The 26,671-nt window shown below is 46.6% G+C and overlaps 1 protein-coding gene and 1 long non-coding RNA gene across 4 annotated transcripts; one reads left to right on the forward strand and one right to left on the reverse strand.

Moving 5' to 3' along the window:
* Nucleotides 1-3,135: 3,135 nt before the first annotated feature.
* On the reverse strand, nucleotides 3,136-20,765 carry LOC119452295 (U-scoloptoxin(16)-Sm3a-like). Of its 2 annotated transcripts, XM_037714528.2 has the most exons (5): nucleotides 20,588-20,765; nucleotides 10,473-10,583; nucleotides 8,216-8,337; nucleotides 5,403-5,514; nucleotides 3,136-3,454 (listed from the first exon to the last, which is right to left on the reverse strand). In XM_037714528.2, exons 3-5 carry the CDS (start codon nucleotides 8,310-8,312, stop codon nucleotides 3,307-3,309), a joined length of 357 nt encoding a protein of 118 aa, XP_037570456.1. In that variant the 5' UTR covers nucleotides 8,313-8,337; nucleotides 10,473-10,583; nucleotides 20,588-20,765; the 3' UTR covers nucleotides 3,136-3,306. The 2 variants fall into 2 exon arrangements, with proteins under 2 accessions (XP_037570456.1, XP_049523308.1); XM_049667351.1 differs by lacking the exon at nucleotides 10,473-10,583.
* Nucleotides 20,766-22,739: 1,974 nt separating this feature from the next.
* LOC125945310 (uncharacterized) lies at nucleotides 22,740-26,044 on the forward strand. 2 transcript variants are annotated; one of them, XR_007466805.1, is made up of 4 exons: nucleotides 22,740-23,330; nucleotides 24,006-24,953; nucleotides 25,302-25,487; nucleotides 25,569-26,044. It is a non-coding gene; the product is annotated as an uncharacterized LOC125945310 (long non-coding RNA). The 2 variants fall into 2 exon arrangements; XR_007466806.1 differs by lacking the exons at nucleotides 25,302-25,487; nucleotides 25,569-26,044 and adding an exon at nucleotides 25,035-25,194.
* The last annotated feature ends 627 nt before the right edge of the window (nucleotides 26,045-26,671 follow it).

The raw sequence follows: 26,671 nt of genomic DNA on the forward strand, positions 1-26,671 counted from the left end.
GCGTGCTTTCTGAGGATGTATTAGCACTATAGGGTACAAAAATCACGTAACCCAAATACACAAGTGACATGTATTCACGCATTACAACTAATACATGCTTAACGTATGATACAGCTGGGTGGGGTCTTACGGTCTAATCTTGCGATCATGTTCGCTCCCATTCGTAGTGGGCCCGCCGGGGTCAAAGGTAACGGGCGCCAACGGACATACCTCTGTGTTGCTGCCCGAGTCTCTTAACGCATTCCTACATATGGATGAGCACAGGTTTAGCACAGGTTTGAGTTTGATGGATTACACGTGCCATGGTTGAGTGAGCTCTTTCAAACGCGACCACTTCTGTTCGGATCGACGGAAGTACTGCCGAGCTGTGCCTCTCTGAACGCCAAGCGAAAGGCTAAATTTTTATCTGATTGATTCATGTGGGGCGCGACATTGTCTGCACACGACCTATGCACGATTAAGTAATGGATTCTTTCCTCTACAGAACAATACCAAAGTAAGAGGCGTGGGTAGTACGGTTGCACAGATATATACCATAATAGTATATAACATCTTTTCGTTACATGCGCTTACATGCGATGACCGAACTGAAAGACGTTTCACGTAAAAAAACTCAGCTTTAACTTGGTCCTTAAGCTTTTGTGGTACACAGAGTTGTCGAGGTACGCTAACGGTCATAAGACGGGTGCTTAGTTCAAGCATTTGTAGTGCAGTCGCAAAGATGCAGTATCAAGCTCTTTCGAGGGATATACCCTTGTAGAATGAATCCCTTTTTTTTATTAATTGTGTGAAGCCTCACGTCGTGCAGGGACTTCAGTAATCTGCTGTACGGATAGTCCACTTAACCCTGCGCACTGAAGTCACCAGGCCTGGTCACTGCGGAGACCACAGGGGGGGGGGGGGGGGGGTATTCTGTAACTGTAAGTGTCCACCTAGTGGACATGTCCATTTCGTTTGCTGCCGCAGTGCTGATTGGCTGAAGTGCCTGTCTTTTTGTGACGCGTAGCCCAGCCCAGCCAATCAGAACTTCAGCAGCTGCCTAAATCGACATGTCTACCAGGTTGACACTTACAGAATACCCCTCCCCCCCCTCCAGAGACCCTGAGAACAAAGGCTCCATAATATTCTTTGTTGAACTGCAGCGAGCACAGACGACGAAGGATGCAGGTAGAGTTTAACAAGCGCTGCACTCGCCACTGGTTCTAATTTGGTAAAAGGATGGCACACATTTACACTAGCTCACTAAAATGAGTATGTGCAGAGCCACTTATCGTTCAACGAAAATTAAACAAAAAACAGCAACAAATAACAGACATGACTTTAACAAGATGTGCATATTTGTACCCATTCTTTTCCCGAAATAAACTGAGCTGCGAGTTCGACACGCTTATTTGTTATCTCTGCCTGTATATCCTTCGTCTTTCGTGCGCGATGCAGCTTGTTCAACAATGAAACATTGCCAACTGGCTCATCTTTCAGTTCTTTTGCGCTCCGTGATAGGACTGGTGTCTGGGGCAAGTGCATGGTACACGTCGGCGTCTTGTGCCATGGTCGTACAGTTAGAGCAGGTGGCTGTATACCTCTTGATGAAGGCTTTCTACTGTTGCAGGCGACAGCAAAGGCGAGAGCTACCTCACCTGGATTCCTTCCCATGGAAATTACCTACGCCCTTGCATGACGGCTGCGGGGAAGTGAGCGAGCGGGCACAAGGGAACAAGAGATTCTGTGTCACGTCGGAACGATTTTTTTACGTGCTCGAATAGAAAGAGTCAAGTGCCGAAAGTGTTGATAGATGCATGTTCCGGATGCTATGTGCTTTCATTCTCTCTTCTGTGCAGCGCCGCGATGAGCGCTCGGGCCGCTGCCGCGAAACCATCTTCCGCTAAGCTAACCATCTCCCCGCTGCTTCGCATCCACACATGGTTCCCTTTAGCGGGAGATGGAGTAATTTTTTTATTGCGATATCACTTATATGGACACTCGAGACGAATTTCTGCCGTAGCCGTCGCCGTGAGGTTCCGTATAAAGTCCAAGGGCGATAAAGTCGTCGCCGCCCTCCGTATGCTGTATGTGCGAGTGAAAGCGTGCGAGGGTGAGCCGGCTGTCGCGGCTCAATTTCGCGCACACAAGGGAGAGAAACCAGTCGCGCGCAACGCTCTGGCAAGAGGTTAGAGAGAGAGGGGGGAAGGGCGGTGTTCTACTCCGGGCGGCCCGATCGGCCGCGTGTGCCCGCCGTGGCCGCAAGGCTCCGGGGGGAGGGTAGAGTACGGGGGGGGGGGGGGGGTCCTACGCCGCGCGCGCCCGCCCGCCGACCAATTTCGGTCGCTCTGGGTCGCTTAAGCACGGGCTTTTTTTTTCGGGCCGCTGTATCTTGGAAGCCATCTTCGGTGGGGGCAGAGTCCTTCCTCCCTGCGCTGTGTATTCGCGGCTTAGCTCGCGTTGATGCGAGGGCAGCAGGAAGGTCATTTCGCTCGCTGCAACCGCCGCGCTTACTCACGCCAGCGTTTTGACAACGAGTTTCCGCGGTCATCGATTGAGATGCATTCATGTTTGTTTGTACGCGCGTGACACCGTGCTTTTTAATTTAGTTAGTATGCCTATGTTTACAACTTTATACGACCGATAAAGCTACTATCCTTGCTTCGTAGAACTGTCCACTAATTTGCTATCGCAATCGATGCTTCCCCTTTCGGGTGAAACTGCGACATTTTTTTTTTATCTGTCATGCGATTAAAATAGTGAAAGGTAACTCGCTCATGTATTTTCCGTCAGAGAACTTGAGCTTTACATCATGGTTTCAACTGTTAGAGGGCACTCAAATAATCACTGTATATGTGCATGATCCTCATGAAGAGGAGGCTGGCTAAGTGCGTCATGTATGGCCTGGAGCTCAAAGTATAATCGAGTCAGTAACAACCATCGTTTATTCCCTTTTTTCTGCTTTTTCTTTAATAGGGAAACGTCTGGACCTGACGTACGAGGTCTATCTTAAAAGTTCTTGCATGTGGGTCAGCAAAAAAAGTGGCAGATGGGGTAGCAGCGTCACTATTTCACTTTTTCTACCCGAAAGGACCCGGTTGATGTCTTGGTATGAGCCTGGACTGCCTTATGACAAAGCACACTCCTATGCGGGCACTTTTTATGCAACCCAATTTTATTTGTCGAAGTGTAACGCTCTCTCCCTTCCGTGTATCTCGTAAATTCTGCCTCCCGTTATGGATAATGATATGTTCGTGCTGTCCAGTTTATTTCGAACACAGAAGCCTTATATGCAGTTCGCGTGTCGTCGTCGAATTAGTCGGATGCTCAGCACTTGGTGAGGTTCGACATCAAAGCGGTGATGTTGATCGGCTTCTTGCCGGTAGTCTTGCAGACGGCGTGTCGGCAGCACTTGGGAAAAATGCCCGTCCCGTTGACGAGCGTGCAGTTTGGTGGCGCCACGATCGGCCCGCACCTGCGAGAGACGCAAATACGGCGTGCGACGGTTTGCGATACTTGAGACGAAAACAAAGACAAAACGAGCACTCGTGTTTATTTTTCCTTTTCTTTCTTTTTTTTTTTCTAGTGGCACGAGCATCGAGTAACACTCTTGTTTCTTGCGCAGCACTTCCGGTTCACCTCCTGAGACGACTGGGGATGAAATTCAAAATAAATCAGAAAGAAACAGAAAAAATATAGTACAGTACAAAATCCATGGGTTTCGTTATAGATATGATGTCAGAGCATAAGTTTAGCTACAAGTTGAGTTATTGAAGTGTCTGGAACAATTATATAATTACAATTTACCCCGAGGTGCGAATGCCACTAAGAGACAGGTAAGTCAAAGATTAAGATCGCCAACCGTTTTTTTTTTTTTTTTTTTTTTTTTGGGGGGGGGGGGGGTCTGCATGAAACGTGATCATAGCGAAGATGCAACACAGACATGGAATGCACAGAACGGGTGCTGCAGCTTCGTTCCGCGTTGTTAAGAGGAAGCTCTAGCTCGGGGTTCAGCTACGGTTTACCCACTCAAGTACATATAAAACGTAGAAATGCACTCAATAGACCCTAAACCAATTTGAACAAGGTTTCTTTTTTTTTCATTTCAGAAAGTAAGAATATTTTCCCTTATTTATTTAACTAAGTATTTTTGTTATTTATTTACCCGCAGCACCTAGTGACATTACGGAATGGAGGGGGGGGGGGGGCAGAGGTGATAAATACAAGCACGTAAAAAGCAATCAACACAATTGTGACCAACGACAAACGGTTGCCACACACAAGAACATCATCACAGTGATGACGCTCGATGGACATAATGTAACTTTAGGATATTGGTTCAACCCACTTTTATAGATCTAAGGAGGAGGAGGAAACAACTTTATTTTGTTAATTTCCTTCACTTGTAAGGAAATATCATAGGAACGAAATATCGTAGGTGATATTTCCTTCACTTTAAACATGTCATCCCTACGCAATGACAAATTAAGGTGACTTAAACAAATATAACTCACGGTTTATTTTGATTCAGGACTTGGAATTTTTTACAGAAATTGCTGAGAATCAGTAATCCAATAAAAACACCGAAACTCAAAGTTTACAAGTCCGTATCTCTGCGCCAGAAACACATATCATGGACAGTTCTGTAAACACAAGTGTTAAATGATGGGGCCTGTGATGCAAGCCGAACGGGAACGAAGACAGCGATTATGTAGCGAAATTTAACGATTATCTTCCAATTATTCACTTTTTCATGTTTCGTCAGTGTTCTCAACGGCGCACCGCCTACTCGTTATCATCATGACCGGCCGCTCTTGAGCGGTAAATGATAACGAATAATTAGAATGGACGGAAAGGAATTGCTACATTATAGAACGTTTGCATTAGCGTCATCGTGGCCGCCATCTTGGGGCACTAGCCAACACCATCTAGACAGCACAAAGGCTTGTTCACTCCGATTCATGACGTCACGCTACCTGGCCCGCAATTTCTGTTGCCACGAAAGCGGTGACGTCGAAATCACCACTGCTTACTCGGGAGAATCCTCATTAAATTGTCTATGGCAGTCGGGCCAGGTAGAATGACGTCATGGATCGGAGTGAACAGGCCTGGTGCTATCTAGGGGTGTGTACCAGCAGGTCTAGAAGCTGCGTAGACGCAAAAAGGAACAATGCGACAGCACTACAGGCACGTCTTGCACCGAGCGCGGTAAATCAATAACAGCGATAACCCGGTGAAAAACGGTCGTCGTTAAAAAAAATGAAAACAATGTACGCGCGATAATATGGTGCTCTGGCGTCATCGCGGCCGCCATGTTTGAGGCAAGAAGCCACGTCCGCGACGCCACGTGACAACAGTACCACGTGGCTGGTACCACGACGCCACGTCATACCAGCCAGGAGTCGAGGGAAGCATATACGTACCCGATAATTTCGACTGTTTTCGCCTTGGCGTCGCATGTGCGTGATTCGCACGGTTTCTCCAAGTTGACCGACTTCCCGTTCTCGATTTCTGTTCCGTTCAGGACGCACTTGCCTGCACATGTCGAAGGTAAAGCCCATCAGTGGGTGCCCCCCCCCCCCCCCTGCTATCTGCGCTGCAACTAATTTAAACCAATCGCGTATATCATATACGGGGTGATCAAATTTTAGGGGCGAAGCTCCTTAGGGTGTGGGTCGTTCCCTCCTCTGTAGTAGTAGTAGTAGTAGTAGTAGTAGTAGTAGTAGTAGTAGTAGTAGTAGTAGTAGTAGTAGTAGTAGTAGTAGTAGTAGTAGTAGTATGTAGCCACCTGTAGTTTTATGAAGTGTTCACTAGATGGCGTTCCGGTTCCGGTTCCACTTCCGGTTTCGGTTCCACTTTGCGCGCGTTCGGTGCGAACGCGGGCAAAACGCCGACGGCGTCGACAACAGTTCTGCGCGTTGCTGGTGCTGCTGCATGTCCAAGTTTATACAGCTGATAGAACTACCTTGAGTCGACCCCATGGCTGCTTCGCATACTACTCAGGGTTCCCCTACGGGAAGATGGTGTAATTTTCTCTCTCGTTCCCGACACGCGCTCTCTTTATCTCTCGTCCGTAGCTGTGGTTTACCCGAATGATCCCCCGATGCTTCGCCCACTCATCATCATTCACTTCGTGGATATGCTGTGATTTTTTTTAAGTTTTATAGAATTTCGAGAAATCGCCTGTAGCAGATAGCTTTATTCTAGTCATTGAGCTGGATTATTCGAAGAGGCGGACCTTACTATAGCACGAGAAATCAAAACACATATTTACTTAATTAACAAAAGCTCGCTAATTCATTCCTTAATTAGTGACCTTACGGCGCATACTGCTATTTACTAATTGTACCCGGTGAACTTGCAAGACGTAACCACTTCAGATAAATTTACAGGATGACACCAGTTTCGAGGTATTATTTGCCAAAGTGTGGGACGAAATACATGGGCGTTCCAGTTACTTTTCTACTTCAATGCACAAAAGAACAAATTGTTAAAAAAAAAACTAATCGGAACAACAGTGCATTTTTACGGCGAGTTTGATGGTGCATATTCCCCCACTGGCGTCATTCTGGAAATTCGTTTCAAGTGGATACGCCTCGCAAGCTGGCCGGCTACAATTCGTGAATTGCGATACGTGCCGCAAAGTATTTAATTAAGAAGTTAATTAGCGGAATTTTGTTAATTAGTTGAATACGTGTTTTCATTTCTCTTCGAGTAATTGAGCTCAAGGACAAGAATTATGCTATGTGCCTCAGGCGATCTTTCAAAATTCCACAAAGCTTAAAAGTGATCAACCTGTATATTTGATGTTTGGAATGAAATAAATTTCATAATTTATCACTATTTCTAACAAGAAAGAATGCTGCTACCTTAAGTAATGTATTCAGACAATGTCCACAATTTTCATCTAAAACTTGATTTACTTAGATGCACGGCCCATTATAGCTACGAAGGCGACTGTTCTCCCGTATACTTTCTTGTGTATTTGTGCATGTGCACTGATCCGTCCTTGGGAGTGTTAGCCAGCGCCACTCATGGCTCTGGCGGCTAACGTGGACCACACTTTTCAACCGCCATGGTCTTTATGATCTCGAAGGCCATATTTTTTTACGAAAAGGAAATCAATCGTTGGAAGTTCAGCGCTCTGTTTACTCCTCTGTCCCCTCTGTTTGTATTGCGCTGTCTACCAAAACTATAAACCTGAAACGTATGCTATACCGGAGTTGTATGCAAAGGGCACATTACATTACAGCGTATAGTGTTAATTGCTGGCGTTGAACGCCGATGGAGCGATTGCACTGTGCATTTACAGAAGGCCTACGTAGAAACTAGTTTCCAAAGCGACGGTCTTCGGCCTCTTTTCGAACAAGCATCGACACCAGGCAATCCTCAGAGAAATTTATTTTGAGTCCTCGGCGCCACCTAGTATATATATATATATATATATATATATATATATATATATATATATATATATATATATAGTACAATAACAGTACGGGACATGCTACAATTTTAACGAGGCGCACGACTAACCATGATGCTGGGTAGACGACTACAACCATCGCGCCAATATTCTTGCCCATCATCGCCTTCCACATGCACCTTTAATTTTCTTTCCCTTTTTGTCCTTTCCCAGTACAAGGGGCAGGTTAGAGCGCACAAGCTTGGATTGGCCCTCTGCTTTTATATAGATACATTCTTATTTTTTTTCTACTACTACTACTACTACTACTACTACTACTACTACTACTGCTACTACTACTACTACTACTACTACTACTACTACTACTCTACTACTACTACTACTACTACTACTACTACTACTACTACTACTACTACTACTACTACTATACTACTACTACTTCTACTACTACTGCTACTACTACTACTACCACCCTTGAAGCACAAAAAGCTTTTGTAGACATCTGCAAAACGTCGTTGAAAGAAAAGTAAATACACTTTGTAGGAGTCTCATTTAAGCAGTAACTTGGCAGCCGTAGTCTTTTATAGACCATTGCACCCCTTAGGTATATTAGCTTTCAACGTCATTGAGCAAGAATAGATCACACATCTGAGGTACGTAGTGCAGCGCTTCAATTCATACACAACGCAGGTGTTACAGCACACATATAATGCGCATAGACACATCAAGAATTATGCCTTAAGGGCAAGTCTCTGTCGCAATAAAAAAAAGAAAAAAAAGTCGCTGTGAGCAAATCTGGCGCCAGATTACCCTTCCGGATCTTAACGTCGATGAGTCCGACGGATGCGTCACACAGCAGCCACAGCAGGCACGTCAGGGCTCCCAGTGGGATGGACATGCGGTTCATCTTTGTGCACCGGGCTTGGAGAATCCTGCGCGAAAGCACGAGAAAACAACTCAGCCCGTTTGTCCCAAGTCGGTGTATGGTATAGTTACAGAATTTCCAGCTATCGTGGTTTGTTGGCTGTTATACAGAGTGTCCCAACAATCATGCACCAATATTTAAAGGTAGGCAAATGCCACCTAGCTGGACAGAACCAAGGTAATGTTGTTTGCCCTCGCTTGGAGATACTCAGATTAATTTTTTGCTTTTTGCCTATAATTGCATATTTAGTCTTAATTAATTAGTCAGCTTCTCAAATATTATAATTAAATGAAAAGTGTGAATGAGAAAATTGTAGAGCAACCCGAAAAACTCCCGATACAATTTCTGTTGCTCAATACGTGCTACTTAAAAGTGTTTTTCCGAGCGTCAAAGATCCCCGCGAATACATGCAAAGTGCCTCGAGCGGCTGCAATCGCGCGGCAATTTTGCGTGTAGTCGCAGGCTTCTTTCACGCTCAGAAAAACAATTTTATGTACCACGTATTGAGCAATAGGAAGTTGTATCGGGAGTTTTTCGGGTTGCTCTACAGTTTTCTCATTGACACTTTTCATCTAATTATACTATTTGAGAAGTTTATTAATTACTCAAGGCTAGTTAAGTAATTAGGCGGAATGCAAAAAAAATATTCTGAGTATCTCCAAGCGACGGCAAACAACACTATCTTGGTTCTGTCCAGCTACGTGGCATTTGCATATTTTTAAATCTTGGCGCATGATAGTTGGAACGCCGTGTATAGCGTGAAAAAGACCAATTTGTTGAAAACTCTTGCACTATAGTATCGGGTCCTCTATAAACATGGCAACTTCCACCACTTATTTCCCTCTCTCTCTCTCTCTCTCTCTCTCTCTCCTTCCGTTTATCCCGGCCCACAATAGCGGGTTAGAAGAGTCAACGTTGACATAGTCAACCCAGGAATATGGCAAAACAGATCCTGCGGAAGTCTGAAAGGTGGAGGAAATTTCATGAAAGAGAATATTGTCATTCATCCTCACGAATCTACGTAGGAAACCTATGCAGGTTCCTTGAAAAAAAAAAAGCAGAAAGAAAAAAAACTGCGTTGTTGAAGAAAGATTCGTCCTGCTCCGGCAGTCGAAACCGGGACAAACACCATTATAGGGTGGTTGGTCTCTACCACCTGAACCAACCAATCAGAGCGAGCTTTCTTTCCGAGAAACCCGCATGGGTTTCCTTTGTAGTTTCGCGCTACAAACGAGTGGACGACAATTTTAAAAGCGAAAGCCTTAAGTGGCTCATACCTCCGATGACCTTGAAATAACGCGTCGTCCGGTCCAGTGGTACAAAAATTAAGGGCTCAAAGTATGGGATCATACCCCCATAAGCAAGCCAGAATGCAATGGTTCATCCCTCTCGTAATGCAGAGGATACAAGCACTCACCAAAGTGAAGCGAACAGTGCAAACACTCATTGGAATCACGCATACAGCGTACAGAAACGCGGCGTCTAGTCGAGTGGTAAAAAAAAGAACACGTGACCTTCTCAACGGCTCATACCCCCGTAAGGCCGTTGCCGTTGCGTCAGGCCGTTGCTTTTGCTACAAGCGCTCAGCAAAGTGAAGCGAACAGTGCATGCTTTCATTGAAATCACCCATACAACACACAGAACAGCGTACGTTTCAATCCCCTTCTGAGAAGATGCAACTTAATCTCGAAGAGAAACGTCGTTGGCGAGAGTATGACTCCACTATACGAGCGCACGAAGTCGCAGCTATGCGTCGAAAACGAGCCGAAGAAGCCGAACTGCGAAAGCAGCAACGCGACGATGCGAGACGGCGCATGCATTACCAAGTGTGCAGCAGGCTTTCGCCTGTCACGGGTTACGGTAGTGTAACATGCTGCCCAACTTTTCTTTTCAGTCAACCAAGGGCCCATCGTCGTTAGCATGCATTTGCCTTCTTAACATACATGATCAAAGTTTCTCGTTAGAATTTTCATAGCAGATTTTAGTGGGGTTCACAAAATATACTTAGCAGATTCTCAAGATATTTAACGTTTCAGTTGAGTGTTTGCAAGAAAAAAGCAAAGAATCGCAACACAGATCCACGTAAACGGCTCGCATGCATACGTGCATCTGAAGCTGCAACGTAGTCGGCGGGTGTCTCACCTGGGCTACGGACTTCGACCGTGGGCATCGGTAGACGCGCCAAACCTGAGGCTCACGGAGAATCTCGGCGCAGAGCGGCAGGCCGTTGTTCCTCGGGACTCCTAGACCCCGCTGCGCAAAATTAATTTGCCAACTTTTCCTCCGCCGGTCGTGTTTCACTCTACGCGTGACTTTGGCGACATTCCTCTTGATGCGGCAGCTGGGCCCGCGTGTGAGTGTGAGGCGCACATATGACGGAACGAGCTGCTTTTCCCGAAGCTTTTTTTTTCTTCTGGGCTCTTTTGCTGTTCTAGCGCTTAATAAATTTGCAAGAAATCATCTCGATATAGGCAGAAACTCCGCAGTGATTATGTACAAGCCATTCAATAACAGTTTTTCCTTTCCTGCCGTAAATGACGAATGAAGAAAAAGAATCTGGTTACTTACGATGTTGATTCTATAACATACAGCATATTTAATGCTAATCTCTACTTATTGTCAGTATCTCTTCGTCAGCCACCTCGAGCTAACGAGCGTACTTCACACCATCGACTTTTGCTACCTAAAATTAATACAAATTATGGTCGCCAAACTTTGGAATTCAGAGGAACTATATAATTTGGAATACCCCACTACTAATGCAAAGGTAGCCCCGTCTCATCACTCTTTCCTGGCACATATAAAGAATTCACTCCATATAAATTCATTCATTCCATAATAATTTTTGTAGTTAATTTCTATGCAACGCGCTTGACTCATTCCCAACCTATACATATATAATGAACTCCTTCTGTATTAATTTCATAAACTCGTCACATAACTTATGCTTATATTGTTAGATAACAGTGACCATTTCATATTATTCCATATTGCATGTTTATGTCTGTCCGTACTTGAGATTTAATTAATAATCATGAAATATCCTTGCTGCCCATTGTTTCCGTTTAGAGTGCTTCTTCGTGGTACTACTATCGTTCGGGACCCTTTAACAATTTATTGGGTACCGAAAAGTGCAAATATGCAATGTACTCTAAAAAGACTTCAATAAGTTTCAAACTTCAAAAAGACGACTGCTGCAGAGTCGATGTGGTTAAAAAGGGAGAAACCGGGGTTTCGTGCGTGTCTCCTTATTACAACAGATGTAGCTGCAGTAAACGTCGTCTCTTTCTTGAAAACTCCGTGCTCGATACTTCCCTGTCAAGAATGCTCTGTCACGCTGGTAACGAGCATGTCGTTCGTGACCTGGAAGTACCTCGCGAGCAACGGTAAGGAGAGGAAAGGCTCACAAGATAGATGATAATTGTTTGGGGAGAAAATAAGCCCTGAAGAGTGAAAAAAAATACGTTTCTTAGAGAGAAGGAGAGCATAGAACAACGTTGGTTTCAGGAAAAACCTGTTACGACTTCTTAAACTTATTCGTTAACTTAAAAGAGTTCTCATAAAAGTAGAGACGTTCGAAATTTCGAATACGAATCGAACAATCGTTGCTATTGCTTTTCGTATTTGTCAGGGGGATCGTCAACGAATAGGGATCAAAATTGTTGAAGTGACTGCATAGAAAAAAAAAAAGATTTCTCCGTTTCCTTGTACTTAGACGCTTCCGAGCTCTAACACTTCCTCCTAATAACAAGCGATCTCTTTCAAGCCAATGTTAAGGTATTTACGTGTTTGGCCGTCTTCACTTCATCAAATAACCATTCCAGTTAAGTAAGCGGCCCACACAATTAGCTATGTAAATTTTCCCCAATAATGGAATCATCGCAACACAAATCTAATTTCGTTATAAGCAGTATTTCTTTAAAAGCGAGAAGACCCTAAAGGACTTATATATAGTAACGCGAGGAGTACAGTCGAACCCGTTTATAACGAACAAGCGTATGTGTCAGAAATATTTTGATATATCTGATAATCTGATAGAGAGGAATTTCTAGTTGGGCTAGTTGGTAATTCATCTTAGTAAAGCGCTTCAGTGCGCAAATGAACACACTCACATGTACGCACGCACTCAGACAAAATCAAACCCCCCCCCCCCCCAAAAAAAAAAAAAAAGAAGGACCCCCTTTTTTCCTTTTTTGCTTTTAGGAAAGAACTTTGAGCAGAACCTTGAATTTTTGAGCAGAATCTTTAGGTAGCTTACGCCCAAAATTACTGCAGTCGAGGAAGAATTATCATCATCATCATCATCATCATATATTTATGTCCACTGCAGGACGAAGGCCTCTCCCTGCGATCTCCAATTCACCCCTGTCTTGCGCTAGCTGATTCCAACTTGCGCCTGCGAATTTCCTAACTTCATCACTCCACCTAGTTTTCTGCCGTCCTCGACTGCGCTTCCCTTCTCTTGGTATCCATTCTGTAACACTAATGATCCACCGGTTTTCCATCCTACGCATTACATGGCCTGCCCAGCTCCACTTTTCCCACTTAATGTCAACTAGATAATCGGCTATCTCCGTTTGTTCTCTGATCCACAACTCTCTCTTCCTGTCTCTTAACATTTTTCTGCCTAACATTTTTCGTTCCATCGCTCTTTGTACGGTCCTTAACTTGTTCTCGAGATTATTTGCTAACCTTCAAGTTTCTGCCCCACATGTTAGCACCGGTAGAATGCAATGATTGTACACTTTTCTTTTCAACGACAGTGGTATACTCTCAGTAAGGATTTGGTAATGCCTGCCGTATGCACTCCAGCCCAATTTTATCCTTCTGTGAATTTCTTTCTCATGATCAGGGCCCCCTGTGAGTAATTGACCTAGATAAACGTACTCATTTACAGATTCTAGAGGCTGACTGGCGATCCTGAATTCTTTTTCCCTTGCTAGGCTATTGAACATCGTGTTTGTCTTGTGCATATTAATCTTCAACCCCACTCTTACACTTTCTCTGTCAAGGTCCTCAATCATTTGCTGTAATTCGTCCCCATTGTTGCTGAATAGGACAATGTCATCTGCAAACAGACGGTTGCTGAGATATTCGCCGTTGATTCTCACTCTTAGGCATTCCCAGTCTAAGAGCTTGAATACTTCTTCTAAGCATGCAGCGAATAGCATTGGAGAGATTGTGTCTCATTGCCTGACCTATTTCTTGATAGGTAACTTTCTACTTTTCTTGTGGAGAACCAAGGTACCTGTAGAATCCTTGTAGATATTTTCTAAGATGTTCACGTATGCCTCCTGTACTCCTTGATTAAGCAATGCTCTCTATGACTGCTGGTATCTCTACTGAATCAAATGCCTTTTCATAATCTATGAAAGCCATATAGAGAGGTTGATTGTGCTCCGCAGATTTCTCGATTACCTGATTGAGGACATGGATATGATCCATCGTAGAATATCCTTTCCTGAAGCCAGCCTGTTCTCTTGGTTGGCTGAAGTCAAGTGTTGCCCTGATTCTATTGGAAATTAACTTGGTGAATATTTTATACAATACTGAAAGAAAGCTAATGGGTCTATAATTCTTCAATTATTTAACGTCTCCCTTCTTATGGATTAGTATAATGTTGGCGTTCTTACAGCTTCTGGTACACTTGAAGTAGTGAGGCATCGCGTATAAAGGGACGCAAGCTTTTCAAGTATGATATCTCCTCCATCCTTGATTAAATCGACTGTTATTCCATCTTCTCCAACAGCTTTTCCCCTGGTCATGTCTTTCAAGGCCCATCTACTTCATCGCTAGTTATAGAAGGGCTCTGTATCCTGTTCATCACTACTTCGAATGAAAGTAGCTTGGCTACTCTGGGTACTGTATAGGTCAGTATAGAATTCTTCCGCTGCTTTTACTATGTCATCGAAATTGCTGATGATATTACCCTGATTATCTTTCAGTGCATACATTTTGCCTTGTCTTGTGCCTAGTTTTCTTCTGACTGATTTCATGCTGCGTCCATATTTCACTGCTTCCTCAATCTTTTCCACGTTATAATTTCGGATATCCCTTACTTTCTTCTTGTTGATGAGTTTCGACAGTTCTGCGAATTCTATCTGATCTCTCGAGTTTGACACTTTCGTGTTTTGCCGTTTCTTTATTAGGTCCTTTGTCACTTGGGAGAGCTTACCAGTAGGTTGCCTTGGTGCCTTACCTCCCACTTCAATTGCTGCTTCTGAGATCAACCTAGTTACGGTTTCATTCATTACCTCTATGTTGTCTTTATCTTCCTGTTCTAAAGCTGCATATTTGTTTGCGAGCACCAGCCTGAATTGGTCTGTTTTTACCCTTACTGCGTCTAGGTTGGCCTGTTGCTTCATGACTAACTTTATTCTTTCTCTCTTCAAATTGAGAGAAATCCTAGACCTCACTAGCTTATGGTCACTGCACTTTACCCTACCTAACACTTCTACATCCTGCACTATGCTGGGATCGGCAGAGAGTAGGAAATCTATTTCATTCCTTGTTTTTCCATTAGGGCTTTTCCAGGTCCATTTCATGTTGCTGCGCTTCCTGAAGACGGTATTCATTACTCAGAGCCTATTCCTTTCCGCAAATTCTATCAACATCTCTCCTCTAGTGTTCCTAGAATCGATGTCGTAGTTGCCATTGCTTGCTCGCCAGCCTGCTTTTTCCCCACTTTTGCATTGAAGTCGCCCATGACTACAGTATACTGAGTATGCACCCCGTTTCTCATCGCTAATTAAACATCTTCATAAAACTGTTCTATTTCTTCATCATCGTGACTGGAGGTTGGGGCGTAGGCTTGTACAACCTTCATTCTATATCTCCTATTCAGCTTTATTACGACGACTACAACCCTCTCATTAATGCTGTAGAATTCATCAATGTTGCCCGCTATATCCTTATGGACTAGAAATCCTACTCCGAATTCTCTCCTATCTGGAAGACCTCTGTAGCTGAGGACGTGGCCGTTAGTCCGCACTATATATAAGCCTCACCAGTTCTTCTCACCTCACTAAGGCCAATAATATCCCAGGCAATACCTAATAATTCTTCAAGTAGCCCTCCTAAGCTAGCCTCACTCGATAGGGTGCGCGTGTTGAACATTACCAGGTTCAGTTTACAGTGGCGACCTGTCCGGACCCAGATATTCTTAGCACCCTCTGCCGCGTCCCAGGTCCGACCGCCGCCTTTGTCAAGTGCTCCGCAGCCGCTGGGGACTGAGGGCCAGGGGTAAATTGTAGGAGTCATTAGGGAGGTAGCGGCCGAATACTGCACCAGGGAGGCCAATTCCTGTTCTGGTGAGGGGATCATGTAGTGGAGGGCCCCATTCGGAGGGCCCCATATTACGTCAGGACTCTTTTTCTTCTATTCTTTCATGTCTTAGTGCCCGTACCGATACCAGAGTTTGGCTTCACATAAACCAACGATTGAAGAAGAGCAAAAACAAAAATTCACAGGGTCTCTTATGTTATCTTTAAGACAAAAGCAGAAGTGCCAATGCATTAAAGACGGGCACATGACGTACACATTCCCCTTAATTTGCTTAGTCTACTTCGCCTAGTAATCCCTCTTAATTTGCTTCTGCATCCTCTTAATTCGCTTAGTGTACTTTGCGTCGTCGAGGATTTGACGAGGATTTGTCGTCGGATTTGTCGTCGAGGATTCCCAAGGTCGAGGATTTGACTCCCACCCAAGGTTGTGGCTTCAAGTGCCTTAATTAACTATATCTTATTAATTATCTTTGCCTTAATTACCACCAAATGTCGAGGGTTCGTAGCCTTAACACCAAAGGTCGTGGATTCGACTCCCACTCAAGGTTGAGGCTTCGTAGCCTTAATTACCACAAAAGGTCAATTCCACCAAGGGCTCAATTTCCACCAATGGCTGAGGGTTCGAATTCCTCAAATGGTCGTGGGTTCAACTCCCACCAATTGTCGTGGGTTCGTAGCCTTTTTGTACCTTTCGTGTCGTCGTCGACGCGTTTTAGCTCAAGCTCGATTGACTAATGAGACATATAAGGCTTTAGCATGATACGGCCCCTAGAGTTTGTTAAGACATATGCATGCAGCCGCATTCAATACGAGCTGCAACATGGTGCCGCCGGCCGAAGAGGCTCCAAGACCGCACTGTAACGCCGACATAAGAATTAAAAAAGAAAAAAAAATGAGTGGTGTTTAGTGGTCTCCAATTTCTTGTATGTCGGCACTGCCGTGCTGCCTTGGGTCCCCCTCGACCACGGGCATGATATTCCAGCGCATAGGACGGTATTCGCAGCGGTCGAAAACGCGCGGCGGCAATTTATGTGAAACGAAACCTCGCGAAAAGCTTCGCAGCGCTGCGCCGCTGTTCGCTCCATTCGTGTGGCTTGCTCCTGGCGTCGTCTGCTATAGCAACATCACCTAGATATCTGGGTGATGTTGGCTATAGACCATTTTACGGAAGCGTTTAGGTGCCGCCATCTTGGCCTGATAACGCTGCTGGGTTTTCTGTCTTTAACAACGAAGTTTACGGTACTACAGTCGATTCGCAAGCATGAAAACAGTTGTAAAAATGTGTTCAGAGTTTCATGACCATGTTACGTGACTTCTCATTAAACTAAGAAATTGTTTGTGTACCAGCCCAAGATGGCGGCGCCCATGAATGGAATATAAAATCGTCTATAGGCTCCCTTCAATGGTCAAGCGGCGCAGCGATCGGCTCAGCCGTCAGCGCCGCCGTGTCAGTTCCGCGAAACACCGAGGCGGCCACTTCTACGAAGGCATGCTTCTGCGGCGCTCATTTGAAACAAGTCGGGCGTTCTAAACTGCGGTTTTTAAGGCAATTGAAAACATTGAGGCCCATTTTCGACCACCGACACTCGAGAAAGGACGTCAACTTTATGACAACAACCATGTATTTCGTGTCAAAAAAGTAAACAGGACGGACATCGCAGCAAAGTTCTTGTCACGACAAATAAAGCACGTTTACGACGTCGAACTCAAAGCAAGTTAACAAATAAATAATTTATTCCGCTTAAGTGGGCAAATACGGCCGTGGACGTTTTTCAACTTTCATTTGTAGCTTCAGTATACTTCGAGCGTGCCTTGCTTATCACATTTGTCGAGGTTTTTGCGAGTTGGAAGGTAACTTGAATGATTATTTATGGAGCTTTTTTCTCCGTTGACAAAGAGCCTCGAGCATATTCTGGTGTTGTCATTCGGGCTCCAGTGTGAGAGGTCATCATCGCTGAAACATAACAGAGAGCAATCAGCTGACACTAAGCAACACCAAGACTGAACAAATGTGTGCTAGCGTGCGCGAGAGAAGTGCTATTTTGCGAATACTCGATGTGTGCTGCGGTGCACTCCAGCCTTAGTTCTGTTGTTCTAAACGCGAGAAAACGACGGCATGGATGAGCCCGGTTTCAGCAGTCGCGTCTTGATCCAGGCGCAGAAAGGAGCTGCACGTTGGCTTATTAATGCACAACAAGAACTACAGTGCGTACAAAGGTCCAACGCGGAGCGCTTACGAAGCTAGATTTGACACATAACAACCACTGCGCATTTGTTTTGGAGCGAGACTAGCTAAACAATTATCCAAACCAATTTACAACAGCGGAAATCAGATCACGCGTGTTTATGCAGTTGTCGCTTTATTGTGCGTTTTCATGGATGCTGCCTTGTGTTCTTTTTTTTCTTCTTTTTTTCATTTTTTAATTTTGCGTTTGCGTCATAGTTCAACAGAAATTCGCAAGAGCGACTCTTACTTGACGGCCCGAACCACGACGATCCACCTTCAGCCGCCGGGTTTCTCCCCACAGTCTTGAAGGGAAGTGGCACAATTTGATGCCGACATCCCCTTCGCGGTTGCGAAAATACCTAAAGCAGCAGTATATGCGCATGTTATTTTTGTTCACACTTCTCACGGAGGAGCTGCCGAGTGGTCGCGGTGAATCCATTGAAAAATCTGAAAAGGAAGCTTTCAGGCGCGCCTGAGCGCAGGACGGACCAAGGTGAAATGGCGGTGAGGGCCTACTCGCGGGTGCTCACCGCCGCTGCTAGGTAGCGCGACATGTACAGCCAAACTGCATTGCAGGGTGCCTATAGTCACTAGTGTGTACACGCGCGTGTACGGCGTTGGTTATTGTTCCGTTGTCGCGACGCACTCGTAATTTTCTCTGCCCTTTTACGAGAATGAACTGCAGCACTTGGCCTTCAGCTACAGCGTCTGCGCTGTAATACTGTGCTTGTCCAGCGCGTGCTGCTTGTTCAGTCGCACGCTCCGTTGGCCACGTACATTCCTTGCGCCGTCTTGTCGAGCCGCGACTGCGCTGAGGCGCGTCATACGGAGCCGCCGCCGGAGTAGAACGCCTCCTCCACCTCCTGCTTCCTTGCGCGCGCGCGAGATCGAGCCACATACTTCTCAAATCACCTTTGCACGCTGTCACTCGCACCCACATCATACGGCGCGTAGCCGCGATATATCGCACTTGGACTTTATACGCGGGACATCAAGGCGACGGTGGAAATGCGCCTGGAGTGTGCAAATAGCTAGCAATTGCATTAAAATGAGATCGAGAATCACAACACTCGAAACGGATTCCGATACGTCAGTTATATAAGTACGCGCTCGTGAGTTGCAAGTCACGCAGTTTGCGAGCGGGAACCCCAAACACGACGGCAGCGTGAAGTGTGCGGTGGTGGTTGCGTCGGAGGGCCCCGTCGATAGACGATTTGACTGCAGGCGGTACCGTAATCCTCAGCGCGGCACCATAGAGAAAGGAATTCAACAAGAGCGGACACTCCCATAGAGCCCAGCGGCCGAATTTACTCCAGCGCGCCAAGCGGTCGGCATAAATCACTTCCGGTTTCGGTTCTGGGCGCGCGCATTTTGAACGCAAGCTAGCATGCCGGCTGCGCCCCCCCCCCCCCCCCCCTTTTTTTTTTTTTTTTGCTCTTCGTGCGGAATCGGTTTATTATTTGTTAAAAAATGATTGCGAACGATCTCGTCAAGTCCCATCGAATCTGTGCCACGTGCAATTTCACAAAGTAGACGCAAGACCTTTTGTGAAATATGGCAAAATTTATTTCGCTTGTGCGGTCATCCAACGTTGTGACCCGAGGTAAGCAGTAGTTCCCGTATGAAGCTCCACCGGACGGCACCAGCTGAAAAAAAGTAAATTACAAGCATGTTACATTTACAAGCACGTAACAGCATGTTACAAGCATGTGTCACTTTAGACATAGGAATACTGCGTGTAGAGGCGAAACATGCGAAAGCGGTGAATGGGCGGCATTACAAACAAAAGCAATTCGCTTTTACATACATGGCGTAGAAAATACCCGACTCATCCCAAACCATACCATAAAATGTGAAAACATCTGATTTCCAAGTGTTCCCCCATTTCCGGGCATTACCTGTACTTTGGCAGCACAAATACACGGGCCCGTTTCCAAAACTTTGCCACGGGCGACGCGACGGTACGCTACATACACAGAGACGGACGCAACAGAGGCTCCCAGCCAGACCATGCTAGACGTTCGCAGAATACCTTCTATTCGCACTCAAGACAAATGCGTGGGTGCAAAGCCTGTTTTCAGTCCTTTAGGGTAAGGCAACGCTAGCGGCAAAAACACGCGTTTTTGCCGCTAGCGTTGCCGTACCCTTAGAAGACGGAATTTTCGAATGGCAAATTAGGTTCCTGATATGTTCCTCGGCATTATCTTTTGCGCGTTCATCCGGTGCCAGCAACACACTCCCATATACGTTTTCAACAGGCGTGAGTACCGAAAGAAGGTATATGTTGTTGCAGGGCCACAAAAAACGTCACAAACTTGTCCCTCTAAGATGCATTACACGCCAAACTATATCACCACGGCCGAGCTGCTTATCGCTAACTGCGTCACAGCGCACTGTGCGGCCAGCGTGCCTCAAAAGTACCCCAGAAAGTAACGAAACACTTTTCAGTAATGTCTGGCGTCAGAGAAAACGGCACAAACTTCTCCTAGCAAGATGCACTAGACTACGCACCACGGCCGAGTTCTCGCTAACTGCGACACGGCGCCCTGTGCAGCCAGTGTGCCTCAAAAACCGAAATAAGTTACAATAATCACCTAGGAAGCGTCGGAAACATGTCCCAGCACGATTCATTAACTCAAATTAACTGCGCCAGGATGGCCGAGCTATTTTTCGCTAACTGCGTCTTAATTCTCGGTCCCGTGCCGTAAGCCTAATTACGTCGTAGACTGTGAAACAAGATTTCTCACCTTGCCGTAGTCCAATGGTGCAGTGGTGTCTTGTCCCAGTGCAGAATGAACGCAAGAATACGCCGTGAGCCCAATAAACCCGGTTACATTAAAAAAAAAATAATAATAAAGGAGACAGACGGGTCGCCGCGCGCGAGTGCTCAAACGCACGCGCAGCCGTCCTCGCTGGTTTCGGAGGAGTGTCTGGCGGATGACGCATGCATCTGGCGCGTCATTGGCCTGTCGCTAGGTAAGGCAAGAAAAAAAATTGCCCGCCAATCCACCCTGTGAAGGTGGTTGGAAAGCGAAGCTTTTTGCGCCACCCTCACGGTGACTGCGGCGCACTTGATATTTGTACGTCAATGGGGACGTTGACGACTTGGCCCTTTATCCCAAACTGTCCGCCTCCGTGAGAGAGGCGTCGGATTGACATGAACGGAATCCTAGGTGCCACCAGACGTTCCTCTACTATGTTTAGCGGAGGCAGATGTGCGGGGATCGGAGGATACACGTATCCGTTAGTCTTGGAGAGTTGAGGCACTTTACCTTCGAGTAACGAGTCTTTGCAGGCACCACACACTATAACGTTCGCAACGTCCGCTCCCAAGAAGTTACTCGATAACACGCCGAGTGCACTTTTCTTCTTCGCTGCATTCCTAACGTTTGCGATGCACGTTAGATCGTGTTGAAACCACAGTCGATCGCACACGGAGCAAGTGAACCCAAACTGTACGTCGAGAAATTTCTTCTCAAATTTAGAATTAGCTCCCTTGAACTTGGCCAAATGATGCAGTGTGGTACTTGCGCCGTTTCGCAGCGTTCTCCGCTTCACGCCTCTCGTCGTCCTCGCGGCGGGCGCTCCTCTTGCGTTCGGTGTCTCTGACGACGTATGTTGGGTCCTGCTGCCTGGCCTGACGCACACGTTCCGCTTCTCTAGCTGGCATATGCTGGGTCCTGCTGCCTGGCATGACGCATACGTTCGGCATCTTGTGCGAGAGCTGCTGGGTTTTGCCTACGACGCTGTTGAGCGAGACGATTTTGTTCTTTCCGCCGAGCCTTATATTCACGCTCTTCTTCTGCCGTCTTTACTTTCCGTGGTCTACCCATAGTGGGGTAGTCTAGAAAGTGAACCGAAGCAGTTACTAGGCTGGAAGGGTTTCGAATGACGTCAACCCTCTTTCAAGCAGCTGCATAAGCTTTGCAACAGCTGCAATCTAATCTTTCCGTTTCCGTTGTTTGCCCGCAGCCCTTATCATCCATCATGTTGGCTCATCACTTTGAAGCTTGTTTTTGTGGTTTTTCTTGCAAACACGAGTGCTTAGTTGTACGCTGAATGCCTGAATTCAAGTAAGCTATACTGCTATACCTGCAATTGCTAGCGGTTCGTCGGGATCGTTTTTTGATTACAACGACGGACACGACAGAACCCTTGGCTGGTAGAGGTACAAAGCTTCGCTTTAAAAATTAGTCGCAAAGTTTAAGTTCATTTATACGCAAAATGTTTTAGTTTTCGCGGCAAAGAGTTTAAAAAATAAATCAATGTCTGTTAACTTAATTTCACTTTCTTTTTTTCGATGCTCGCGGCAGCTAACGTTCGGCATAAATGCTATAGCGTGACGTATGGTGACGTGCTTCCTGTTGCCAGTTGTTGCCGAGTGTCCTCTCTTGTTGAATTTCTTTCTCTATGGCGGCACGCCCGCCGCTGTCGAACAAAGTAGACGCTTCTGGAACATTCCCACACCAGCGTCTTACGGAAGGCGTGATTTTTTTTTTTTTTTTTTTTTGGGGGGGGGGGGGGGGCAACGATCATTTTCCTTTGGTTCTTCGTATAGATAGCATTCATGCGACGTCACGCAGCCATATCTCACCGCGTTGGTACCCAAAGATGGCGACTACGATGACGTCAGTGCAACGTATTATGACGCGCAAACTGTTTTGCTTTTTCACGGTGATTGTTTTTCACCGGTTTATCATTGTTATCGCTCTGACGTTCGACGCAAGACGTGCTTTTTGTTGCTGTTTCACCGGTTTACCGTTGTTATCGCTCTGACGTTCGACCCAAGACGTGCTTTTTGTTGCTGTCATGCTGTCATGTTCCTTGTTTACGCCCCTTCTCGACCTTCTGGTATCCCAATAAGGCGTCCGCGATGACGTCCGTGCAACCTATGTATATTTTCTTGCACCATCACGATTGCGCCGAGTTGATCTCGGCGATAACGTGTACGGCGCACGAAGGAAAGACGCCTGGGCGCAGTAGCGCATGCGCGAAGAGCTGATAATCGTCAGTGAAATATACATATAAGAAGCGGCCGCCGGGAGGCCCGCCCGTCATACTGAATTTGACGCTACGCCATGCTAATACTGTCGCCCGTGTCAGCTGAATCAGCGATTGACGACTTTTGACGCCATATATACCACTTCACCGACTCCTTTCACCGCCTGGTTCTAAGCTGAGAGGCGTCCTCGAAGCATTGCCTCGTGGCTACTCCTATTATGACATCAACTTCTGCAAGCGCGGTTACGAGGCTTAGCACGACCCATTGGGGCTCCTGGAATGCATATGTTACGCCCGGCGGCCATTTCATCCCTTCTCACGCATGAGCTGTCACGCTTGACGCAAACGCTTCGGTTGCTGTCTTAAGTCGCGCCTGCAGTCAAGTTTTCTTTTGTTCGTGTGCGCCTGGATATGAATTGACAGTGCCAATCAACCGGGGGACAACGAAACAACTGTCGTCGCCACGTGCCTCACCAGCTAACCTACAAGGTGGGCCCCCATATACATATATACCTTAGGGTGACGTGGCTATATTCATTTCTTGCTGTTCTGTCTACACGATGGTCATTTCCTAGTTTAGATGTTGCTGCGTAATTACCGTATTTGCACGCATATAACGCGTTCTTTTTTCGTTTTTTTTTTCCTCGACATTTCTGGCCACAGAACGCGCGTCGCCTTATATTTGGGTTCGTGACACGAATATAACTCTTTTTTTACTTTCATTTCGCCTGCTCGCCGTCAAGCTATTAACTGCCCATGTATTTTGCGCCGTCTTGTCCTGATAAAGAGCGCCGTTGGTGCCGCATCTATGTGGTAACGGCGTAATTATCGCAACTCTGAGCAAGACGATAGACGCTGTTGTGCAGGTCTTCAGATGTCGCACGATGGATCGCCGCGCAATCCGTGAAAGGTCTTGTCGTGTTCGATTGTGTCGCGGGCATTTCTGAGCCGCTGTTTGTCCGATAACCTTAGTGGGTGTCACAATGGACGACACCGTTCTCGCCGACAGTGCCAGAGCCCATCCTTTTAGTTTATTCTGCGGCGGCAGTTCATACTGTCCGAGACACCCTCCCATCCCCTCGCGGTATTTACGTGCAAATACGGTACGTTTCACGTCTCTCTTGCCGTTGAAATTCTTATTGTTTTTCGTTTTCCTAACCGTAGGTGAATCCCGTGCAACCAAGTGACCGTGTCACTACTCCGGGGAACAACGCAACCACGTGACCGTGGCACTTCTCCGAGGGACAACGGAGCAACCGACGTCGCTACGTTCGATCTTCGGCAGTTATATTCACCAGGTGCGATTCTAGCTTGCGAGGGTGGCGCGGCCATAAATCAACTAACTGGCAATGTCAATTGTTTTAGACTGATTGGCAAGAGAAGGCCGCTGCCACAATGGGTCGTCGTCGTGACGGAAGCGGAGAGGACTGGGCGGGGCGATTGTAGCTTTAGGCTTAGCTAACACTAGGAAGGGTAGCTCACGCTGCGCAGGCTCCAGCTGGCAGGGGTCCTCTCTCGTTTGCGACACGGACGTCGGCCCATTCCGAGTGCTATTGCTTCCCGGTCATAATTTCGCGTGTCGGCGCGCGCGAAATGTGGAAGTAAATTGCACCCGGAATTAATTAGTGCCAGGTTTCTTCCAGCAAAACAGAAGAAGAACGGACGTTGCCTACGGTCTGCAGCGCGGTGCGCTGCGGCGAAGACAGTGGTGGGTGGCCGCATTTTCTTTTGCCTTCCGTATGTTCTCGTCCCTATTGCTGTGTCACGCCGTGCTTTCGTCGCTCGACAAGCCAACCATCGTGGACTAGTCCCATCGCCCACGCCAGCGCAATGACGCTTGTCATGGTGAGTACGTGCTTTCTGGTTACTTTCGTGATTTAACAAGTGCCCCCCCCCCCTTTTTTTTTTAGGTTTCAGATCTGCAACCTGTGCCTTGGCTTGGCCCCTGGCACATGTTCCTGCACCCGGCCGTGTCCCGCACTGAGCACGTTCAGCACCAATCTGTCATCCAGCAGCTGATCGGGACTTCACTTCTGTTCCTGCCTCACTGATATTGGTTTCCGGCTGAATGAAGATGCCTGCAATATCTGTGCTGCAGTACGTCGACTGCTCGTAAGTATATCGAGTTCTTCCAGCCCATGCTGTGGCGGTGTGCTGCCAGGTTATTAATAAGAGACCTGTTCGTCATTTCAGTCCGCATCCTTTGGTGCCAGACGCACGCGACGGATTTTCCTGCACCCGGCCGTGTCTCGCACAGATGATGTTCAGCACCTGTCGTCCCACGTCTGACCGCGTCACTTCTGTTCCTGCCTCACTGCTGTTGGTGTCCTGCTGAATGAAGTTGCCTGCAATCCATGCCATGCAGAACGTCCATTGCACGTAAGTATATCAAGTTCTTCCAGCCCATGCTGTGACGGCCTGCTAACAGGTTATTAATAAGAGGCCTGTTTGTCATTTCAGTGCGCATCCTTTGGTGCCAGACGAATGCGACGGATTTTCCTGCAGCCGGCCGTGTCTCGCACAGATGATGTTCAGCACCTGTCGTCCCACGTCTGACCGCGTCACTTCTGTTCCTGCCTCACTGCTGTTGGTGTCCTGCTGAATGAAGTTGCCTGCAATCCATGCCCTGCAGAACGTCCATTGCACGTAAGTATATCAAGTTCTTCCAGCCCATGCCGTGACGGTGTGCTGACAGGTAATTAACAAGATGCCTGTTTGCTGTTTCAGTCTGCAACCCTTGTCTTGACATCTGCCGCCCATCAAGGCCTGTCCCACCAGCGTATAGTAGGCAATGACACCAAGTCAAGACCGTAGGGAGGCAAGCGTTTCTCTCGCCACTCATCGCATTGCTGCTCCCGAAAACGTCGTGCTGCAGGTTCGCTGCCTCGACGAGGCCACAAAACTGTGAAGTCCCAAGAAACAGCACGACGTAGCGTGACATGAATGCTCATCTAACATTCCGGTTGGAGTTGTTCGTTCCACCCTATAGCAGTATGACGGCCACTCGATGAACTCGCACGTTATTCAGTGGCTGTGACCGTATGACGTGAGTACCGAAAAATGCCAGGTAGCATGCTGTTCTAGCTCATCGTAGTAGTACACTGCTCAGAATCTAGCAATTGGGTTGTTCTGGGGATTCTTGCTTCTTACGCTCACTAACATTCTGTGCTTTTGTAATGGTACACCGATGCTGCTTTGCGTTGCCGAATTGTGTGCGCGTGTGCGCGCATTTGTGTGTGTGTGTGCGCGCGCATTTGTGTGTGTGTGTGTGTGTGTGTGTGCATTTGTGTGTGTGTGTGTGTGCGCGCGCATTTGTGTGTGTGTGTGTGTGTGTGTGTGTGTGCGCATTTGTGTGTGTGTGTGCGCGCATTTGTGTGTGTGTGTGCGCGCATTTGTGTGTGTGTGTGCGCGCATTTGTGTGTGCGTGTGTGTGCGCGCATTTGTGTGTGTGCGTGTGCGCGCATTTGTGTGTGTGCGTTGCGCTCATTTCATCTGGTAGTTAACGTCATTCTGGCTGGGGTGCATTTCCAATTCATCCACGAATTGTTTGACTGGTTTCTTGGAATTGGTTACATCCTTCAGTAAGCTCCTCGAATGCTCAGCAGTGATGGTGTTGCGAATTGTTACGGAAACTCTTGCAACGTTTGCACTGTGCAACTCAGTCACTCGTACATTTAGTTTTGGCACTTAGTTTTTTAGCAAATTCTTTGGTATTCCAATGGATTTCTATTGGTATCTTTTCCTTATTCACATATTCTTGGTGTTTCAAGCGACTCATCATGGACAATGCAAAACAGCATCAATGTACCGTAACAAAAGCACACTGGGGT

The sequence above is a fragment of the Dermacentor silvarum genome, chromosome 5 (genome assembly GCF_013339745.2).
Source record: "Dermacentor silvarum isolate Dsil-2018 chromosome 5, BIME_Dsil_1.4, whole genome shotgun sequence".
NCBI classification, from domain to species: domain Eukaryota; kingdom Metazoa; phylum Arthropoda; class Arachnida; order Ixodida; family Ixodidae; genus Dermacentor; species Dermacentor silvarum.

Bases quoted from the DNA above. Each gene is read 5' to 3' on its own strand.
- LOC119452295 (XM_049667351.1), bottom strand. From the start codon at position 8,312: ATGAACCGCATGTCCATCCCACTGGGAGCCCTGACGTGCCTGCTGTGG. The intron at 5,515-8,215 runs GTAATCTGGCGC...CGACATGTGCAG, and splicing joins CGACGTTAAGATCCGGAAGG to GCAAGTGCGTCCTGAACGGA. The intron at 3,455-5,402 runs GTACGTATATGC...CGTCTCTCGCAG, and splicing joins AAAACAGTCGAAATTATCGG to GTGCGGGCCGATCGTGGCGC.